The 23566-nt window shown below is 33.8% G+C and overlaps 1 protein-coding gene across 1 annotated transcript in view; it reads right to left on the bottom strand.

Moving 5' to 3' along the window:
• The window catches only part of SNTG1 (syntrophin gamma 1), a 576561-nt gene that overhangs the window by 257739 nt on the left and 295256 nt on the right, over positions 1-23566 (bottom strand). Inside the window, exon 7 of the mRNA XM_054595747.1 lies at positions 23484-23525. Within this exon, the coding sequence (XP_054451722.1) occupies positions 23484-23525 (42 nt within the window). The remainder of the gene's footprint in view (positions 1-23483; positions 23526-23566) is intronic.

Here is a 23566-nt window from a genome sequence, read left to right as displayed (position 1 = left end):
TGTTGACCTTAATCAATTGGCTGTGGTAGTGTTTGTCAGATTTCTACACTCCCAGCTACTCTTTCCCTCCCTTCCTTGTCATACCACATTCTTTGGGAAGAAGTCACTATGTACAGTCCATATTTAAGAAGTGAGGAGTTATATTTTTGCCTCAAAGAATGTGTAATATCTACATAAATTGATATTGTTCTGCACATATTTGTCTATTCATCAGCATTTAATTACTCATTTTTTTATATTAGGGCTCATAGATGTGTATTTTAATAAAAATATAATCTAATAATATTTTACTCATTTTGTCATTTAAATGAGTCTAGCTTTGGCCATTGGGAGCTCTTACAGTTGGCTTTTTTTACCTTTAACATCCATCCATCAATGTGCTGTGTGTATGTGAATAATAATAATCATCCAAGTAAGTGATGAATGTAAAATTTAAGTAAGTAGTTACAGTTGGAAGGCTATGATTAAGATGGGATACAAAATGGGTATTTTGTGCATTAGACAAAATTTTATTTCTTGGCATAGTATTGATTAAAAATATTTGTATTATAATAATATATTAAGCTATATATTTGCTTTCTGATTTTTCCTTTTATTTTACCACGAAGTAAATGAAATTAAATTAAAACAAGTAAATTTTAAAATTATGTTTAAATGGTACTAAATGACTTCTGCAAATGTATTTTTTTACCTAATATATTTATTGATAAATTATTTATAGACCATTAAATCCACTTATTTGAAGTGTACAAATTATATGGTTTTTAGTATGTACATAGAGTTGTGTACCTATCACCACTAACTTAGGAAAAATTGTTGTCAACTCAAATGGAATCCCTGCACCTGTTAGCGTTAACTTTCCATTCCTCCATCTCCACATTTCTAGGCAGTTACTAGTCTACTTTCTGTCTCTATGCATTTGACTTAACTGGATATGTCATGTAAATGAGATCATATAATATGTAGTCTGTCATGACTACCTTTTTTTACATAGCATGTCTTCAAGATTCATCTATGTAGTCCCTTGAATTACTGCTTCATCTTGATTATCATCAAATAACATTCAGTTATGTGACAATGCCATTTTCCCCAATATATAAGTTAATGTGTTCTTGTGGCTTTTGGGCTACTATCAGTTATGCTGCTGTTTGCACTTGTGTATGAGTTTTTGTGTGAATATGTTATTTCTCTTGTGTATCTACCACAGAAACTCAAACTGCAGAAAATCAAACACAAAGAAGAAATGCTGAAATAAGACATAGATTAAGTGAAACAATTTACCTATAGAGAAACAAAGAATAAAATTATAGCTTACTTCTCATGACAAGCCATGAAAGCAAGAATAAAGTGAAGTGAAATATTTACCGTATTGAAAGAGTAAACCATAAACTCAAAATTCTATATCCTGGGAAATTATTCTTCTAAGGTGGAAAGATAAAATCTTCATCAGATACATAACAACAGAGAATACTTTACTAGAAGCCCTATATTGCAACAAATGTTATAAAAATTTCTTTAGGAATTAAGAATATATGTCAGGAACTCTGATAAACACAAATATGTCAAAAGATAAAAAAATGAATGAAAATAAAGTATTTTATTTTTCTTATTCTTGATTAATTGGAAACATAATGTTTCATTTAAAATAGTGATAGTAACAATAAATGAGGTTATTAAAAAGTACAGATAAGTGACATGAATAATACCAGTATTGTAATATATGAAATGTGTGAATTAAGAATAATCCACTATAAAGTACCTGAATTATGCATGAAGCAGTATAGGGCTATTTGAAAGTGTATGCACAGAAATGTGACTTGGAGTGGTGATCACACAATGCAGTGTACAAATGATGTGTTGTGGAACAGTGCGCCTGAAATTTGCATAATTTTTCTTAATCCTCAACAGAGGATGTGCTTATTGATTCTAGAGAGAAAAGAAGATTGAGAGAGAGAGACATCCATGTGAGAGAGAAACATAGGTTGGCCATGCCCACACACTCCAAAACCTGGGATGAACTTGAAACCTTTTGGTGCACAGGGTGATGCTCAACCAACTAAGCCACCTAGCCAGGGCAAGCTGTATAATTTTGGTAATCAGTTTCACCTGAAAAAATTCAATAAAAAAGAAAAAAGTCACACAGATTAATTATAAATGTATACTGGAAACTCTAAGATAAACACAAATTGTTTTTTGTGTACAGTCAATACAAAAAAAAAGATATAATGAACTTATATAAAAAGCTTAATTTAACATTTAAAAAATTTATATGGAACCACAAATGACTCTGAATAGCTGCAGCGATTTTGAGAAAGAAAAACAAAGTAGGAGGGATCACAATACCAGACATCAACTTATATCACAAGGCCACTATAATCAAAACAGTTTGGTACTGGCATAAGAACAGACACATAGATTAATGGAAGAGAATAGAGAGCCCAGAAATAAACCCATGTCTCTATGGCCAATTAATATTCGAAGGGTAATTAATAAAGGGTGAAGAAGCATAAAATGGAGTAAAAATAGCCTCTTCAACAAATGGTGTTGGGAGAACTGGACGGCTACATGCAAAAAATTGAAATTGGACCGCAAACTTACACCATACATGAAAATAAACTCAAGATGGATAAAAGATTTAAATATAAGTCACGACACCATAAAAGTCCTGGAGGAGAACACAGGCAGGAAAATCTCAGATATCCCACTCAGCAAGTTTCACCAATATGTTTCCTAGAGCAAGGGACATAAAGGAAAGAATAAACAAATGGGACTTCATCAGAATAAGAAGCTTCTGCATGGCTAAAGAAAACATCAGCAAAATGAAAAAGTAGCCAACCATATGGGAAAATATACTTGCCAATGATACCTCGGACAAGCGTTTGATCTCTAAAATATATAAAGAACTCATACAACTTCATTCCAGGAAGAAAAACAATCCAATTAAAAAATGAGCAAAGGACCTGGACAGACACTTCTCCAAAAAAGAGATACACAGGGCCCAGAGACATGTGAAAGGACGCTCAGCATCACTAGCCATCAGAGAAATGCAAATTAAAACCACAATGAGATACCACTTCACACTGGTCAGAATGGCCTTCATAAATAAATCAAGAAACAACAAGTGCTAGCAAGGTTGTAGAGAAAAGGGAACCCTGGTACACTGTTGGTAGGAATGCAGGCTGGTGCAGCCATTGTGGAAAACAGTATGGAATTTCCTCAAAAAACTAAAAATAGAACTGCCTTTTGATCCAGCAATTCCACTGCTGGGATTATACTCTAAGAATCTCAACACACCAATTCAAAAGAACCTATGCACCCCAATGTTCATAGCAGCACAATTTACAATAGCCAAGTGCTGGAAGCAACCTAATTGCCCATCAGTAAATGAGTGAATCAAAAAATTATGGTACATTTACACAATAGAATACTATACAGCAGAAAGAAAGAAAGAGCTACTAACCTTCACAACAGCATGGATGGAACTGGAGAGCATTATGCTAAGTGAAATAAGCCAGGGAGTGAAAGACAAACACCATATGATCTCACCTATAAGTGGAACCTAATTAGCAGAGCAAGCAGGCAGAGAAATATGACAAGCAACATTGAAAGAAAGAAGAAACCGGCAGGAACAGGAGGGAAGGAAGAAGGAGGGTAATGGGGAGAGTCAGGGGAAGGGTCAGATCAAGGAACAGGTGTGAAGGACACTTTGAGGAAGCCAAGGTGGGGAAGGATTGAGGGGGGAAGGTGGAGGTAGGTAGAGCAGGGGAAAGTGGTGGCGGGTAAATGGAGACAAATGTATTTGAAAAATTTTAATAAAAGAAACAAATTTTTTTAAAAAGTTTAATCCAAGGACATCAAAAAGTAATTGTGACCAGGGATGAAGGAGGACAAAAAAATACATGCAGCAAATAGAAAAGGGTTACAAACATGTGGGATACTTATTGTTTTATTAATAATCACTTTATATTTGAATGATCTAAATATATCAATTTAAAGACAGATTGTCAAGGAGATGTAAAAGACCAAACTACAGCTCTGGCTGAGTGGTTGTTTAAAGAACCATCTGTGCACCGAGGGCATGTGGATTTGATCCCTGAGGGAGCAGGTACAGTAGGCAACTGAGTAATGTTTCTCTCTCACATCAAAGTTTCTCTCTTTCCCTTCCTTTCTCTCTAAAATCAATAAACATATCTTCAGGTAAGGATTAAAAAAAGAAGCAACTAAAAATTTAAACAAAAATTTGATTTAAAGATATTGATAGTTTTAAGGTAAATGCATAGAGAAACATATACTTTGCTAATACTATCAAAGATAGCTATGAATATATAATAATTACATACAAAGCAGACTTCAGAACAAGAAAAATTATCCAGGTTATATAAGGGAATTAATTAATAACAAAGTGGTAGAATCTCTAAGAATACATAGTAATACTAAAAAACCTAACAATAGAATATCAAAGTATATGATGCAAATGCTGATGGAACTGAAGAGAGAAATAGACATACTCATTATAATAGTTGTAAACTTTAATAACTCTCTTTCAGGAATTGATAGTTCAAGCAAGTAGCAATATGGTAAGGATATATTTGAACTAAACCACACTACTTTTAAATCACTATAATAGACTTTTAGAGAACAATCCAACCAAAGACAACAAGATGTATATTCTTCTAAAGCTGATATGAAATATTTACAAAGATAGACCAGAGTCTAGGTTAAAAATTAAACCTTAAAAGATTCAAAAATAAAAATAAAGATTATACAAACTATATCACCAGACAACAAGAAATTTAAACTAGAAGTCAGTAACAGAAAGGTAGCTGGAATGCCAGATCTTGGAGACAAAGCAATACCTTTCTATGTAACATATAAGTTGAAGAAAAAGTCTAAAGAAAAATTTTAAAATAATTTGACTAATTAATTATGAAAGAAAATTTCCAAGATTTGTGGAATGCAACGAAAACAGTACTTATAAAGAAATTTATACCATTTAAATGTATATAGTGATAAAGAAGATTGAAATCAATGGTTAAACTTCCTTTATAGCAAGCTATGAAAAGTAGAGCAATCAAAGCCTAAGGCATGAAGATGAAAACAAATAATAAAATTGCAAAGGAAATCAATGAAATGGCAAAGAAGTAAACAAAAACAACAGAGAAAAGAATCAATGAAACTAAACTTTTACTCTTTTGAAATAATTAATAAAATTGATAAACCTTTAGTAGACTAACCCAGAAATTAAAAAAAAAAGATATTAATTACTAATACCAAAAATAAGAGTGGTCAACCATACTGACCCAAAGACATTTAAAAAAAAGGTTTTTTTAATGAATAACCATATGTCATCAATTAAATAATTTAGATAATATAGATCAATTTTTAAAAACACATTACTATAACTTCTACAAAGAGAAATCAATGTTTTAAAATGACTTCTATCTCCTAAAGAAATACTACTATGAATGTGTGCAAATATTTTTTTAAAGAGTATTGAGGAGGTTGGGGGATATGATGAAATGCAGAATGTGCCAAGAGGATCTTATATCACAAATGCTTGACACAATCTCACTGAATGGCTTGTGGTAGTGCTACTGACCTATGTAATTTTGGAAATGAATGAAATCAGTAAGACTGAATGCAAAGGTGAATTGTACATAAACCCTTTAATCTACTCAATACATTTTTCCCACATGGGAATGAGTTAACTATTTTGACACTGCTGCACATATGTACTGGATTTGAACAGTTAAGTAAATGGATGACAGAGGGTGTGACCACCTGTTTGAGCGAGATGTTACATATAAGCAAAGAGAATGATCACTGTGACGATTAATTAAATTAGAGGTGCCATATAAACTTAATATTTTGTTTAATATAGATGTGATAGTTACATATAGAAATGTGTATGGATATGTGTATATGAACAAGTTTATAGACATTCATATGTCCTGTTCTATAAGCTGAGAGGGCCTAGAAGACACTGTTACTCCTGTAGCATCGAGCACACCTAGCACCCAGATTATGTTCTTTAATACATTCTCAGATAAAGGGACAAAGGACCTCTCAAAGAAATAGCTGACTCTTAGACTGGCAGAAAATACGCACAATGAACTCCAAACATCTTTTAGTGCCAGCAACATATGAAGTGTTCAACAACAACAAAAAAATCACGAGAGTGTTTCAAAGCAATGCTGAAATTGACTGAAAGAGCTCACAGTATCCAAAGCTGAAATCACTTGAGAAAAATAAATAAATATATAGAGTTGATTTTTAACCAAAGTATAAAATAAATGTTTACAAATCTATACTTATATTTCAAAGTGATAGGATAAATTAATTAATTGAGAAGAATAGACACATTTCCCATGTAGCATAATTTCAAATAATTCATGTAGATAGTCGATCCTTGTGGAGGTACAGCATATTCTCTGCTGCTTATGCGTGGGCTCTGCATAGTGACCTTTTTCCAAAGAGCACAGTATGGAAAGGAAACAAAAAGTAACCTTAGAGTGGAGGAACCTGACAAACTCTATCTCAGCCAATTGATCAAGGTTAATGTCCATGTTGATGAAGTCATGTTCAAAGTATGTACACTTAATATAACATGAGGACAATGACACTTTCCCTTTGTGGTCTTTGTCCCCAGAACACATAAACCCAATCTAATCACAAGAAAAACATCAGAAAAATCCCAGCTGTGGTATATTGCACAAAATACCTGACCACTACTCCTCAAAAGTGTCAAGGTTATCAAAAACAAGGAATCCTAGAAATTATAAGCCAAGAGGAGCCTAAGGAGACACAACCAGTAACTAAATGTAATGTGTATTCTTGATGAGATCTTCAAACATAAAAAAGTTACTAGGTAAAAATTAAGGAAATCTAAATAAAGTATATATTTTTTGTTAAAGTAATATATCAGTTTATTAATTGTTAGAAATGTACAACAATATAAATTATTAGTAATAGATAAAACAAGGTATGAAGTGTATTATAATTGTCAGTTGTATTTTCACAATCTATTTTTATAATTTTCTGTCAAATTAACTCTTTTAACATAAACAGTTTATTTTAAAGTCAAGTGTAAAAAGAACCTTTTAAGGATTTACATTTTTCATATGACAACCTGGCATAAACATATGCAAGTAGATTAATAGAACATAATTTTAAATCTAGTAATAAACTACTACATTTAGGGCAATTCATTTTCTCCAAAGTACTAAAGCAATTTAATGAGAAGGAATAATTTTTTCAGAAAAAAAGGTACTAGGAGCAATTGAATACCCACATTACTATACACAAAAATTAACTCAAATTGATTGTAGACTTAAATATTATAGTTAAACCTATAAAACTAAAGGAAGAAAAAAAGCAGTAAATTTCATGTTCTTACATATATTAGATAAGACAGAAAAAGTATAAGTGATAAAATTAAAATATACATAAATTTGGATTTCATGATATGATTAAGAAACTGAAACTGAAGAGTAACTACTACAAATAAAATTTTAAAATAATAATAAAAAATGGAAGCAACAATCCATAGGCTGCAAAATAAATTTGCAAATCATATATTTGACTTGTAGGTAGAATTAAAAAATATTTTTTATCATTTTTGTCCAATTACAGTTGTCCCCATTTCCCCCCCATGACTCTCCTCTGCCCTACCCACCTCCACCTCTCACATTCTATCATGTCCACCCTCTGTTGTCTTTGTCCATTTGTCCTTTGTACATGTTCCTTGATGACCCTCCCCCTTCTTTTCCCCATTATCCCCCTCCTCCCCAACTCTAGTCACTGTCAGTTTGTTTTTTGTTTCCGGTTCTATATTACTTGCTTATTTGTTTTGTTGATTAAGTTCCACTTATAGGTGAGATCATATGGTATTTGTCTTTCATTGCCTAGCTTATTTCCCTTAGGACAATACTCTCCAGTTCCGTCCATGCTGTCCTGAAGGGTCGGCGTTCCTTCTGTCTTTCTGCTGTGTAGTATTCCATTGTGTAAATGAACCACAGTTTTGTAATCCACTCATGTACTGATGGACACTTAGGCTGTTTCTAGCAGTTGACTATTGTAAATAGAGCTGCTATGAACATTGGGGTGCATAGGTTCTTCTGAATTGACCTTTCAGGATTCTTAGGATATAATCCCAGCAGTGGAATTGCCAGGTCAAATGGCAGTTCCATTTTTAGTTTTCTGAGGAAATTCTATCCTGTTTTCCACAGTGGCTGCACCAGTCTGCATTCCCACCAACAATGTACTAGGGTTTACTTTTCTTCACAACTTCGTCAGAACTTGTTGTTTCTTGATTTGTTTATGATGGCCATTCAGACTGGTGTGAAATGGTATCTCACCAGTTTTAATATGCATTTCTCAGATGGCTAGTGATGCTGAGCATCCTTTAATACCGCCCTGAAAGTGCCCGATATCATCTGATCTCTGAAGCTAAGCAGGTTTGGGCTTGGTTAGTACTTGGATGGGAGAATTAAAAAAGTTTAATTAAAATATAAAAACTCTTTCAGATCAATAAAAAGAAGTGAAGTAACCCAATTAATTAAGAATATATAGGAAGGTCCAATAAGCACATGAAAAGATGCCCAGTATTATTATTCATTAGGGAAATGCAAACTAAAATCAATGGATGATGCCGCTCCATACAGAGGGAAGCAGAAACATGTAGATATGCTTTTTTTTCTTGCTTTGTATTTTGTTTGTATTTGAATGTATACACATCAAATCTAGGTAATTTTCTTATATCATTTCTTAGATAACAGCCAATCCTTTTATTTCATGCATTTCTTTCTGAAAATTCTATCAGTCTGATGTTAAAATTTTCAATGGAATATCTTTCATATTTTTTCTTATAGCCTACTATTAACTAATATTTTATTCCATTTTGAAAGGCTTTTCAACTTTATAACCTTTCTACATTCTACATATTTTTCAATATTGCTATCAAAATTTTAATATCCACAAACTTTTTCTTACATGTTCCTTTTTATATACAATGCTTGAGCTGTTTTATTTATATAGTAATTTCTGCCATCTTTCAAAAACTATTAGAGTACAAAGTTCTTTTTTTTCTCTTAGCCTTGGGTTACCTGTTTCCTTCAATTTTTTTTCTTTTTGTTTTTGTCTTTGCCTTTGATGAGGATGATTTTCTTCAAATCCTGGTAATCCTTTGGTATCAGTCAATGTTTACGTGTGAGACGCTGAAAGGCAAACTGACAGCTCTGGGTAGAGGGCGCATGGTTTACCCATGACTGAGGCCCCTGCAGAGTTAGAAGTGGGAACCCAGCCTGCTGTGGAAGAGCCCAAATGTGTGCCTCTGCAACTTGTGGGTTTATTCTCTTAGATAAATTTCACTAAGGAAGAATCTTTTAACATCCTCTCTTAGCCAAAACAAAATAAAATATCTGGCTGCTAGTGTTCTGAGAGTTGAAAAAAAGGCAAAGGCAGAGAAATAAATTTACTCTTCAGAATACATCTCCCGCTTTGTTTTAGTGCAGAACCTCATCCCTGCCCTCTGCTGTGCCTGGGACCAAATACTCAGAGACTCATTGAATTCTAGTTTAATCTCCTATTCTTAGCTATACATCTTCACCTTTCCTTTTTAATATCTCTGCTAGTTCTGATTCTGTATTTTTGTAATGTGAATACTTGCTAGATGCTGGCTTTCTTAATTTAGTTTTTAAAAAGATTTTATTTATTTACTTTTAGAGAAGGGAAGGGAGGGAGAGAGGGAGAGAAACATCAATGTATGGTTACCTTTGGCACAACCCCTACTGGGGACCTGGCCCACAACCCAGGCATGTGCCCTAAATTGGTAATCAAACTGGTGACCCTTTGGTTTGCAGGTCAGCAATCAATCCAGTGAGCCAGTCTAGCCAGGGTGCAGATGCTGGCTTTTGCTTCAGCTTTCTCATACCTTCTAGGACAGTGTCCACTGAAAAAAAATACCTGCTTTTCATCTTCAAAAAATTTACCTGTTTGTTGTCATATAATAAAGTTAGAGGAGAGAAGAGAGTAAAAACATCTTTAACTCCACATCTCTAAATTGACTTAAAGCTGAACACATACCACTGTGGAAAGTATCTTACTCCGTTCAGGTTGCTATAACAAAATACCATACACTGGGTTGCTTAGGTACATCAGAAATTTATTTCTTACAGTTTTGGAGCCTAGAAATCTGAGGTCAGGGTGCCAGCGTGGTTGTGTGAGGGTTCTCTTTGGGGTTGGCACACTTTTATCCTCACGTGAGAGAAGTGGCTATGGCTAGGGAGCTCTTTGGGACCTCTCTTACGAGCACTAATCCCATTCATCAGGGCTCCACACTCATGACGTAAACACCTCCCAAAGGCCCCGGTTCCTAATGCCATCACTTTGGCATTGAAATTTCAACATATGAATTTGGGGGGTGACATGACTTTCAAACCATAGTAGAAGACCTTAGGTTTGTCTTTTGATAGATAATCTTGAAAGGGTCAAATATGATTTTTTCTTTACTACTTTGATATTCCAAACCAGGAACACAAGGAGGTTTACTAGGAGTTTGTTTATATATACATCATTGATATTATTGAATAAAAGTATGATAATTTCTATAGGACAATTCTGTAGCAACTCTCTTAGAACTCCCAGACATTCTTAAAAATAAACATACATATGTAAGATATCTTTCTGCCTTAAAGTTACCCAAAAAGTCTCTCCCTACCTGAGTGACCACAGATATATGGATCTTTAACTATATCTTGGACTTTTTTCCCCTTTCTGATTTTCAGATAGCTAACTCAAGGAGTCATGTCTATTGCCCAAATGACCTCCAGTAGTAGCTGACAGCTACTGCCCTAAGATGTCTCAGAACAGTTACAGAACTTATAACTCCAGAAACTCCTCAGTAAGACTTCCAGTAGTGCTCAAGTATAACTGTGAATTCTAGAAATTTTCACATTGGCACAGTGCCATAGTGAAGTTTCCACAATCTGAAGGATTCAAACTATTTTCTGTTCATTAATGAGAACTGGCCACCTTAAGAGTGAACAATGAATGTATAGCTCTTGTCTCTCATACACACACACACACACACACACACACACACACACACACACACACCCCATAAGATTGCAGAAACTCAGTCTCCACAAACTATTATCTACCCTTGATGTTTCTGGGTATGACCATGTGCTTAGAAACCAGTCATTTATATTACCCAATGTCCTGTTCTTTCATTTTCTTTTTTCTTCTCTTTCTTTTTTCCTTTCTTTCTTTCTCCCCCTCTCTCCATTCTCTATATTTTCCCCATGCTGTTCAATCTTTCATTTATGGCTGACCCTGACAAGCATTACTGTTTTTCCTCAGCATTATGGCTGCTCCTATTGTGTACCATTCATTTCATTGTGTAGTGGGAGTAAACGTGTTCATGAGGCATTTTCTAAGAGATAGCAATGCACTGTGCCTTGTGTCCTGATATTTTAAAGGTATTTTAAAAGATGTTTCTTTCCAAACATTTTCCTTTAGGTTTTGTTCCCTAATGAGGTTTCTCCTGGGAACTGAGACATAAATGAGTTATGGGTGTCTGAAAGAAGTACCTAATCTTAGTAATTATGACAGTTTTCAATATTGTTTTTCATTCCATACTTTTAAAAATATTTTATTTATTTACGTTTAGAAAGAGGGGAAAGGAGGGAGAAAGAGAAGGAGAGAAACATCGATCGGTTACCTCTCACATGCCCCCAACTGGGTACCTGGCCTACAACCCAGGCATGTGCTCTGACTGGGGACCTTTTGGCCCACAGGCTGGTGCTCATTCCACTGAGCCATACCAGCCTGGGCTTTTCCATAATTTTTATATACACTTCCTTTCTTATAAAACATGGTAATTTTCTACATACCCACTTTCTCATGAGAGAGTAAAGGGTCGTGGTGGCATGGTATATTTGTTACAATTGATTAGACCATAATGATAAATTATTATTAACTAAGACCCATGGTTAGGTCCATTAAAGTTCACTATTTGTGTTGTATTGTTCTACAGGTTTTCATGAAAGTGTGTGCTCTTATAAAATAAATGAATTGAACATTTTAAGTGGAAAAGATACTAAGAGTCATCTACTTCAAACTATTTGTCTTTCAAATAAGAAACATGAATGTCTAATTTAGGCCCTTTATGAACATCAAAGAACTGAGAAGTGTCTATAACAAAAATATAACTTAAAATTTCACACTTCCATTCTAATACACTTTCTTCTCTTTATCTTCCAACTTGGTCGTTGTGAAAATAAACCAGCAAATGCATTTCTACCACATGTTTCCACTCTTGGTTCATACAGTATGGTACCACAGTGTGCTACATATTCTGCATGTTAATTTCTCTAGATTAAAATTGGTGGAGTCCCAACTAATTGGTCTATCAGGCTGGGGTTCGTTTCATTATTAAGGGAGCTGCAAAATCAAGTGTTTGAACTACATGAGACAACAAGAAGGAATTTAATGAGAATCAGTAACCAGAAGTAAGGAGGATCCATTTAATGAAACTGTCATTTATGTCATCTATATTCATAACCTAATTAGGGGACAGAAGCAAAGGAACTCCTATGTGTATGAACAAAAAGTTAGTATGTAATTAAGGCCAGTTCTGAATACTTTTTTTCTTTTCAAAATAAGAGATAGTATAAACAATATTTTTCACCTTTTTCCCTTTGCTCTTAACATTTCCCAAACCAATTAGAAATATTAAAAGTTAAATTATTTCAAATATGGCTTTCCTTGGTTGGTAGTTAATTTGAAGTAAAAGAGTCCACTATGGTTAGAATTCTTAAGGAAATTATTAATCAGTTAGAGCTCAAAACCTATTTCTAAATTGAGAACAAACTGAGAATTGTTAGCACTTAGGTAAAACATAATTTACCACTAAATGTCATTTTAATATTTTTGCCCAGATCTAAAATAATTTGTGTTCTCAAATCACATCCTAGTTTCCAACCTCCTAAACTTTTCCAATATATAAATTAATTATTTTCTGATGATATAGCATATCCCTTGAAATGTTATTTTCTTATTAAGTTAAAAAATGTTTTTATTTCAATGGAAATTTTAAATTAAGTTAAACATAACAATTAAAATGAAATTAAGTCAAGTTTTATATTAGTTTTATCAACATTTGTTTTCATTGCATGACTGTATAATTTTAATTTACATAATTTTAGCTAACCATTTTTGCTTTTGTAAGAGTTATACAGTTTTTTAGGGTTGGATATAAAAATCACAAATTAAAAGTAGAGGGATATTCTTTGCATTTCTAATTATCTAATTTTTTTATTAATAAAACCATAAAAACAAAAAGAGCAGATGAACCTCTATTTTAAGACTGATAAATCTCAAACCTGAAACCAAAAATGTATTTTAGAAGAAAATCTCTGGAATCACCGATCCATTGACCCTGCTTTGCCTAGTTATGAGCTGCTGTATTTCAAAAGTTTTGTGAGATAGAAATTTCAATTATATTAATGGGTTTGTACATCCAACAAAGTTGACAGCAGAATCAGGATACATACTTTTCTGCTATAATTAAATCTTATTTACTTTTATTTCTAGTGAGTATAGACAGGTAACCATTATTATATTTTGAAGGCCACTGTAAATAAACATTTTTCATATCACCCTTTCCTAATAATTTTTGTATATTCTTAATTATTAAACTCTAAGTGAAATGATGTCCATATAGTAATCTAGTTAGAAATATATAAAGTTATTTATATTCTTTTTCTTGTGTCACAAATGACTCAGTTTTAATTCCACTTCTCATAAATGTTACTACAGATGTTTTTACATGTAATCAGGTTACCTGACAAGTGAAAGAAAATATGGATAGCTTGATAAAGAGATGACAATCACTAGCCAGCCTCAGTTCACAGCTTAGCCTCTTTCAGTTGCTTCCAAATCTCACATAAGTGACAACCCTCTGCAGATTACTTTGTAGCTCATACCAAGTTGCATCAGCTGCATACAGGTAGCAAATGACCATGCTCACTAGAGCTCCTCCAAACAAATATGCCAGGTGGCCAGTTTCTAAACGATACCAGAGTACTACCCAACCACCTGCATGCATGACACACCCAAAGGACAGACTCAGCATGCATCAGAGCCCTGCTAAACTGAATCATCCTCAAGGGTCAACCCCTAAAAAACAGCTCCTCTATTGCGATCATAGCCAGTATTGCAATCAAACCCATTCAGCCTAAGGGTCAATCCCTCCAAAGAGCAATCAAGACTCATCTACAACAGGAGAGGTTAGCTAATCTACCTGATACACAGAAACAAATACACAGAGAGTCAGCCAAAGTTGGAAGACAACAAATATGTACCAAATGAAAACAAAGGAAAGAAACAACAAAATTCCAGAAAGAAGAGCTAAACAAAATTGAGACAGGCAGTCCACTGGATGCAGAGTTGAAAATACTAGTTATAAGGGGATGCTCAATGAACTTAGGAGAAAAGTAGATAAACTCAGTGAGAACTTTAACAAAGAGATAAGAGAATATAAAAATGGAGGTAGGAAACATAAAAAGGAACTATTCAGAAATGAAGAATACAATAACTGAAATTAAGAATATAATAGAGGAAATCAACAATTGATTAGATGAAGTAGAGGAATGAATAAGCAATTTGGAAGATGAAGTAGCATAAAACACCCAATCAGAACAGCAAAAAGTAAAACAAAAACTAAAAAATGAGGATAGTTTAAGGGGCTTCTGGTACAACATCAAGCACGCCAAATCTACATCATACGATTTCCAGAAAGAGGAGAGAGAGAGAGAGAGAGAGTATGGAATTGAAAACCTATTTGAAAAAATAATGACTAAAAACTTTTGTAATCTGGTGAAGGAAATAGATATATGAGTTCAGGAATCATAGAGTCACAAACAAAAATAAATCCCAAGAGGTCCACACCAACACAAATCATAATTAAAAGGTCAAAGGTTAAAGGCAAAGAGAAAATTTTATAAGCAGCAAGAGAAAAGCAGTTAGTTAATTCCAAGGCAACTTCCATAAGACTGTCAGCTGAATTCTCAACAGAAAATTTGCAGACCAGAATACATCAATATAAAACCTATATTCAAAGTGATTAAGTGAGAACCTACAACCAAGATTGTGCTACCTAGCAATGTTATCATTTAGAATCAAAGGAGAGTTAAAGATCTTCCCAGACATGAAAAAGCTAGAATTCATCACCACCAAACTACTATTACAAGAAATGTTAAAGTATCTCTAGAAGAAGCAGAGGAAGAAGAAGGAAAAGGAGGAGGAGAGATCAAAAGTATAAATAATAAAATGTCAATAACTATATACTTATCAATAATTATTTTAATTGTAAACGGATTAAGTGCTCCAATCAACAAACATAGAATAGGGTGACTGAATGGAGAAGAAAACGAGACCCATATATATGCTGTCTGCAAGAGATACAGTTCAGGTCAAAACACATACAGACTAAAAGTAAAGAGGTAGAAGAGACACTTTATTCAAATCAGAACAAACAAAAAAAGCTGAGATAACAATACTTATAGTAGACAAAACAATCTTAAACAAAAGTTGTAATAAGAAACAAAGAGAGAAAGTAAAAACAGCAGTCTCCAACCAAAGAAGTTCACACCACAAAGTCAGGAAATCAAGACAGAGCCACTTAAGAATCAGAAGCAAAAGAGAAGAGTCTCACAACTAATGGGAAGACAAATAAATATCCCCCACTCAAAGGGAAAGGAGGAATCCCCAGAAAGAGAAATAAATGAAATAGAGGCAAGTAAACTATCAGATATTGAGTTCCAAACAATGGTTCTAAGGAGGCTCAATGAGCTCATTGAGCTCAGACAGAATTACAAAAAACTGCAAGGAAACTACAAGGAACTTACTGCAAACTATATCAGCATGAAAAAGGACATAGAAACTATCAATAACAGATAAGAGGAAATGAAGTATTAAATTTCTGAATTGGATAACACAGTAAAAGAACCAAAAGCAGGCTAGATGAAGCTGAGGATCAAATCAGTGAGCTGGAGGACAAGGTAGAAAAAAAGCTCCCAGAAAGAGCGAGAAAATGAAAGAAGACTCAAAAAGAATGAAGAGCCATTGAGGGAAATGCAGGACAACCTGAAATGTAATAATATCCGTATAATAGGGATACCAGAAGGAGAACAGGTTAAGGAAGGGATAGAGAACCTGTTTGAAAAAGTAATGATGGAAAACTTCCCTAATTGCAGGAGAGAAAAAAACACACAAGTCCAGAAAGCACACAGGGTCCCATTCAAGAGGAACTCAATGAGGTCCACTCCAAGACACATCATCATTAAAATGGCAAATAGCAAAGACAGAGAATCCTAAAGCAGGCAAGGGATAAAGAGGTAGTAACATATAAGAGAGCCCTGATATGGCTAGCAGCTGACTTCTCAAGAGAAACACTGCAAGCCAGAAGGGAATGGCAAGAAATATTCCAAGTACTGAAAAGCAAAGGCCTGCAACCAAGACTGCTCTACCAAGCAAGGCTCTCAATTAAAATGGAAGGCAAAATACGGAGTTTCCCAGGCAAAAGAAAGCTAAAAGAATACACCTCCACCAAACCAGCACTGCAAGATATGCTAAAGGGACTGCTTTAACAAGATGAAGAAAAAAAGAGACTATGTATAGACAGTTCCTTTCACAGTCACCAATACTTGATATTACCAATATGCTTAATACTCATTAATCTGATTGTGACAATGATGTTATTTTAATTGTTCCTTCACTATTTGTTGAAACTAAACCTGTTTTTGTATATTTTTTTGCTCATTTCTATCATTTTTTTTAAAGCTTTAAATGACTTTTTGGTATTCTTTATCCATTTATTGATAAAGGTTTGTAGAACTTTTTTCCCTAAAAACAAACAGACAAAAAAAACTCTATTAACCTTTTTTTAGATGTGTTGCAAATACTTTTCTATTCTATTCCTTGTCCTTTAACTTTCTTTATATGTATATTACTATATAATCTTAAATGTTTAATATAGTCATATTGCCAATATTTACTTTATAGCTTCTGGGGTTGAATATTTTACTTCAGGTCATGAAAAATATTAGTTCTATTTTCTTCTAAAACTCCTTAGATTCTACATATTGATTTTTAACTCACCTGAACATTTATTGTATAATGTGTGAAATAGGGCTCTATATTTGTTTTATCTCAAGTAATAGTGGTCCATGCACCTTATTTGTTGAATAAGAATTATTTTCCCCATTGATTTTAAATATCAACTTAATTATCTGTTATATTGTTAGATAGATATATACATTTATCTATAGAATGCTTAGTATATTTCATTGATCTAATTGATTATTTCTATGCTGGTGTCATGTTGGTTTAATTGCTGAGACTTTATAATGGTTTTAATTTTTTTAAAATATTTTATAATTAACTTTGACATTTTAAAAAATAAATAAAATCAATCTGCATTTAAGAAAGAAAGAAAGAAAGAAAGAGAGAGATGGAACTCTTATCTTCTGTGACAACATGGGTGGAACTGGAGAATTATAAGCTAAGTGAAATAAGCCAGTTGATGAAAGACAAATACCATATGATCTCACCTATAAGTGGACTCTATTCAACAAAATAAACTAACAAACAAAATAAACCATAAGCATGAAAACTTGGAGCAGACTGAAAGTGACCAGAGGGGATGGGGAAAGAGGACAATGGTGGAAAGAAGGCGAAGGGACTAGATAAAGGACATGTATGAATGACCCATGGACATGGACAATAGAGTGGGAATATACTGTGGGAGCAGGGGGGTGGGGATGCAATATGTGGAGGGGGGTAAAGGGGTAAAAATTGAGACAACTGTAATAGAATAAACATGATTTATAAATTTAAAAAAAGAAAAAGAAAAAAAAGGAAACAAAGAATGACCCAACAATTCCACTTCTATTTATCCAAAGAAACCCAAAACACTAATTCAAAAAGACACATGCATCTCCACTACAGCATTATTTATAATAGCCAAGATATGGAAGCTACTAAATGACCATCAATAGACAAATAGATACAGAAGAGGTGGAACTTATGTATGATATAATATTACTCAGCAATAATGAAAGAATGAAATCTTACCATATGCAACAACATAGATGGATCTAGGGGGTATTATGTTAAGTGAAATGAATCAGAGTCAAATGAAGACAAATACAATATGATTTTACTTATATGTGGAATCTGCAAAACAAAATAAGCAAAGAAACTCATAGATATAGAGAATATTTTGATGGTTGCCAGATGGGAGGCAGTTGAGGGGATGGTTGATTCAGGGAAAGTGATTAAAATTTGCAAATTTTTAGTTATAAAAACAGTCATGGGGATGTAAAGTACAGCATAGGAAATTTAGTAGATCATATGTTAATAACTATGTATGGCATCATCAGATGGGTAATATAGCTATTGGGATGATCACTTTGAAAGTTATATAAATTCCCAATCACTACGTTGTACACCTGTAACTAATATAATTTTGTATGTCAACTCTAATTGAAAAATAAAAAAATATATATTAAAAAATAAAAGTAAATTATAAAGTAGAAACAGAGAAGAAATGACAACCACTTAATATGTCTACAGCTTAATGGTAAGTTAAAGAAAGTAGAGACAATCTTAACAACAGCAATGTCAATACATTCAGCTTTCCTTGAAAAAAAGGTACTTTAGGGATCTGTGTTTTGGGGACACAAGTCATGCACTACAAAACACATTTACATCAAGAATAAAAAGAGACACCCTGCTAGAATGAGTAAGATATCTTCATTTTTCAAATGGTTCTGCCATACCAGCCACAGGTGCCTAATTTGATTCCTGACTGGAAGTGGTAGAAGCAGCTTGGGATACAGCGTAGCATCTTCATGAGTTTCCTTTCTGCTGTGGGACCTCTCAGGGGCCAGCATGGGTCACAACAAAGCACTATTCAACACTCACATAGCAGTGGCCACTAGGGTAAATAAGGAGAAGAGCGCCAGCATGTGAAGCAATATTATTTGATGGAATAAAATAATATATAACTTTTCTTAGTTGCCAGATCTGTGTTAGGACTTTTTTACACATTACTCTAAATCCTTATAAGAATTCATATGAATTTAGTTTTTACAGGTGATTAAGAAAGGGACAGAAAAAGTAAATTTATTTGCCTGAAATTATAATATTAGTAAGTGGTCAGAGCTTGGATTTCTATGCCATTTTTTCTGAGCGTTAAATCCTTTTATACACAGCATCCGGCTAGCTCCTCACCAGGTCACATGCAAAGCAGCATTTGGCACTTGTTCTAGCCCTTCTTAATGAGGAAACTTTGAGAGCTTCTTTTCCTTAGCAGTCTTCTAGCAAGGAGAATGCTTTTATGGCATGGTTGAAGCCCAGAATTGACTTATGACACCCCCAGACAGAAACACATAGATGCAACTGACTTCAGTAACCTAATTTTAGGCATCTAGATACATAATTCCATCATCAATTCTACTGAGCACTCACAATAGACAACATGGGATCCCCCTTCTACAAAAGTTAAACTTCAAAACAAAAGTAAAAGCTATTCTATTGAAGGCTTCCTAATAGTGAAACTGATAGAGCCAAATACAGAATTACTAAAAATATCAAAGAATAGCGTAGATTAGTAAAAGAAAATTTACATGCACAAACAATACATAGACATATCTACACAGTTTGTTTCTAAATTTGAAAGTTTATGTGAATCACCAATTGGAATAAGGAATGAAGTATAGCAGCATGCTATTTAAAGAACATCTACATTCTCTGAGATTCTTGTGCTTTTTCTGCCCATGTTAATCCATTCTTAAACATTTAATTAACATCTTAGTCCCACTGAGGTGTTAGTCTATTTGCTTAGGTAATTGATAGTGAGGCCAAAAGCGTCATATTACTGTTGAAAAGTTAAAAATTGAAATTACATAAGAGTGTTAATATCAAAGTTAAGCATCTTAAAAATAAAAGTTTATTGAGAAAGACTACATATAATTTGCTATGCAATTTTCAGTTCCTTTTCTTTGAAAAGGAATGAACACCCTTAAGAAATGGCATTATCACTGTGTTCTAGCCTTTCATGCTACATTAATCTACTTAATCAGAGGTCCATCACTCTTTGTCTTAAGCATGCTGACTGCCTCGGGAGGGGAAATTGCAAAAACTATTTAATTTAATAGCCTGTGGTTCTAAAAACGAATGTACTTGTTTTTGCTCCATGTATAATGAGTTTAAACGTATTTTATACTTTTGAAAAAAAAGACTAAAATATCTTTGCTTACATGGCAAAATGGAAAGACAACCCACTTAATAGAAGAACATATTCTCCAATGATATATCTGATATGGACTTACTATCCAAAGTTTATAAGGGACTTATAAAACTCAACACCAAAAAAAAAATCCAATTAAAAAATAGGCAAAGGACCTGAACAGATACTTCTCCAAAGAGGACATACAGATGGTCAGTAGAGATATGAAAGGAATCTCATTGTCATTAATCATCATAGAAATGCAAATTAAAACCACCAATGAGATACCATCTCACAGCTATCAGAATGGCTATCATCAATAAATCAACAAAGAAGTGCTGGTGAGGACATGGAGAAAGAAGAATCCTGCACTCTTGGCGGGAATGCAGATATTGGCAGCCACAGTGGAAAGCAGTATGCAGTTACCTCAGTCAAACTAAAAGTGGAACTGTTTATGACCCAGCATTTTCACTTCTGGGAATATATCCAAAGAAAACTGAAATACCAATCCAAAAGAATATATGCACCCTTATGTTAATTGCAGCATCATTTACAATAGCCAAGATTTGAAAGTAGCTCAAGTGCCCATCAATAGATGAGTGGATAAAAAAGCTGAAAAGATATCTGAATTCCACTGGGGTTTCTTATTTTCAGAATAACTATACCTCCTAAACTTTTTTTCCCCCCCAAGGAAGATAAATTATTTTACAACAGACATTTTTCCCCCTCAAATGCCTATTTTTAACACTAAATTGCCAAAATACTCAAATATAAGATAGGCAGTGATTCTTAAGAAAAGAGGTCGTATTCCGCTTTTCCTTGGCAAAAAAGCTGTGGTGCATTTACACAATGAAATATTACTTAGCTATAAAAAGGAAGGAAATCTTACCTTTTGTGACAGCATGGATAGACTAGGAGAGTATTATGCTAAGTAACCGGTCAGAGAAAGAGAAGTACCATGTGATTTCACTTAAAAGTGGAATCTGATAAAATACACTAGCAAACAAAGCGGAAACAAACTCATAGATACATAGAACAGATTGACAACTGTCAGAGGAAGGGGGTTGGGGACTGGGTGGAAAAGATTAAAGGATTAAGCAAAGATAAAAAAAAGTCTGGACACAGATTACAGATATCAGCATGGTGATTGCCAGAGAGGGTGGATAGAGGTAGAAAGCAGGGATAAATGCTAATAAAAAGAGACTAGACTTGGGGTGGTAAATACACAATACAATGCACACATGATGTATTATTATAGAAGTGGATACTTGAAACCTATGTAATCTTATTAGCCAATGTTACCTGAATAAATTCAATAAAAAGCAATATTTAAAGTTTACATGAATCTGCAGAGTACTCTTTGCTATGCTGTTCTCTCACTTGTCTAAAACAATACTCTTCTCCGTACATATTTGTAGGAATCTTGAGATGTGAAATATTTATATTTTACATATAAAGTCTACCACAGAGTGGCAACAGGGGTGGCCAAGTAAGAGTTTTAAGAGGACAAAGACAAGTATGAATAGTGATAAATACTAACAAAACCTGATTAACTATTCCAAGTGTTCATAATCAAGGACCCTCCCTAAGATTGCTACTTGTAGAACTGGGGCTTTTCACAGACACTCCAGGTTGCCTTTTTGAAGTTAAAATATGTACACATATGAGAGAATTTTCCAAATAGCTTTTAGCAGAGGAGGAGTGTAATAAAAAAAACAAATAAACTAGAGCTCCGAGAAGCAAAAGGCTTAAGGTATTTTTCATTTTGTTTGACACTTGAGTATAAATTTTAAACATAATTTCTCCTCTACGCTTTCCCATGTGAACTGATGTAGACATTTAGCAAAGGCTCTATAAATGTTACTTAACAGCCTAAGTGCCCATCAGTAAATAACTGGGTAAAAAAACTGGTACATTTACACAGTGGAATAATATACAAGAGAGAGAAAGAAGGAATTCCTATCCTTCAAAACAGCTTGGATAGAACTGCAGAGCATTATGCTAAGTGAAATAAACCAGGTTGTGAAAGACAAATACAATATGAACTCAACTATAAGTGAAACCTAATGAAGAAAAAAACAAATGAGCAAAATAGAACCAGAGACATAGAAATAAAGAACAAACTGACAGCGACCAGAGGGCGTGGGGCAGAGGGATAACAAAGGAAAGAAGGGACAGGGTCTAGTCATGGAACATGTATAAAGGATCCATGGTAATGATAACAGGGTGGGGACTGACTGAGGGAGTTGGGGGGATGGACCGAGCAGGGGAGAGGAACAGGGCAAAAATTGGGACAATTTTGATTGAACAATAATAAAAAGAATCAACTACGACAAACATTTCCCAAAGTCTCTGACACTGTCCTATTTCTTTCTGTATAATTTTTATTCTATCTCACCATCCCCAGCAGACGCTTCGCAACCTTCCAGGTTCTCCCAAAGTATAGTTTAGAAGCCACCTACAATGGAATCACTTGAGTTGATTGTTTAAAATTCAAATTCCTGGGCCCACCCAAATGGACTGCATTTGAATATATGAGGCCAGGGTTCCAGATCTGCCCATTTACCAAAAATCAACAAAATACCGCAGTAAAAAAAATGACAACCATTCTGATTAGTGTTAAATTGTTGCCTTGAGACTAAGCTCCTTTAAATTCTCTCTCTCTCTCACACATACATATACAACACATACAGTCTTTATATAATTGTCCAACTGCCCCTGTTACTGTGTGGGATTTTACAGGCATAAATTTTATTGTTCATAAGCTTTTTTTTAATTTATTTTTTCAAATACATTTGTCTCTGCCTTCCCACTACCACTTTCCCTTGCCCCCACCAAGCTTTTTTTTAAGAAAAGCTTGTTCATAAACTTTTAAACATTTGCAAAAGTTAGTGATGTAGTTTATGTAGAGATAAACTTTAGGACATTAATTGGTAGGGATTAATAGAACAATAGGAAAAACATAAAAACTGACCTTCCTTAAGTATTTCTTTGTACAGTACTCCTGATCTGTTTCTAACATAAAAAATAAACAATTAAGAGACCAAGATATCCTTTGCAAATATAGCACATTGGACCAATGTCATATCGTTTTCCTGAATAAATTAAGTAGTTTTTAGCGATATACTAAATCCTCATTTGCACAAGGGGAAAATCCTGATATCAAGAAAGAATGAAGAAAACTCACCACTTCTTCATGTCTGCATTTTCTCACATTAATTCCATTTATCTGCAATGAAAGGAAAGCATAGTTTCACATCATATGTTACA

Source organism: Pteronotus mesoamericanus, unplaced genomic scaffold (assembly GCF_021234165.1).
Source record: "Pteronotus mesoamericanus isolate MK-2021 breed Mesoamerican mustached bat unplaced genomic scaffold, CSHL_Meso_final scaffold_54, whole genome shotgun sequence".
Taxonomy (NCBI): Eukaryota; Metazoa; Chordata; class Mammalia; order Chiroptera; family Mormoopidae; genus Pteronotus; species Pteronotus mesoamericanus.
The sequence above is the reverse complement of the archived record's forward strand: the minus strand, read 5'-3'. Positions and strand labels throughout refer to the sequence as shown.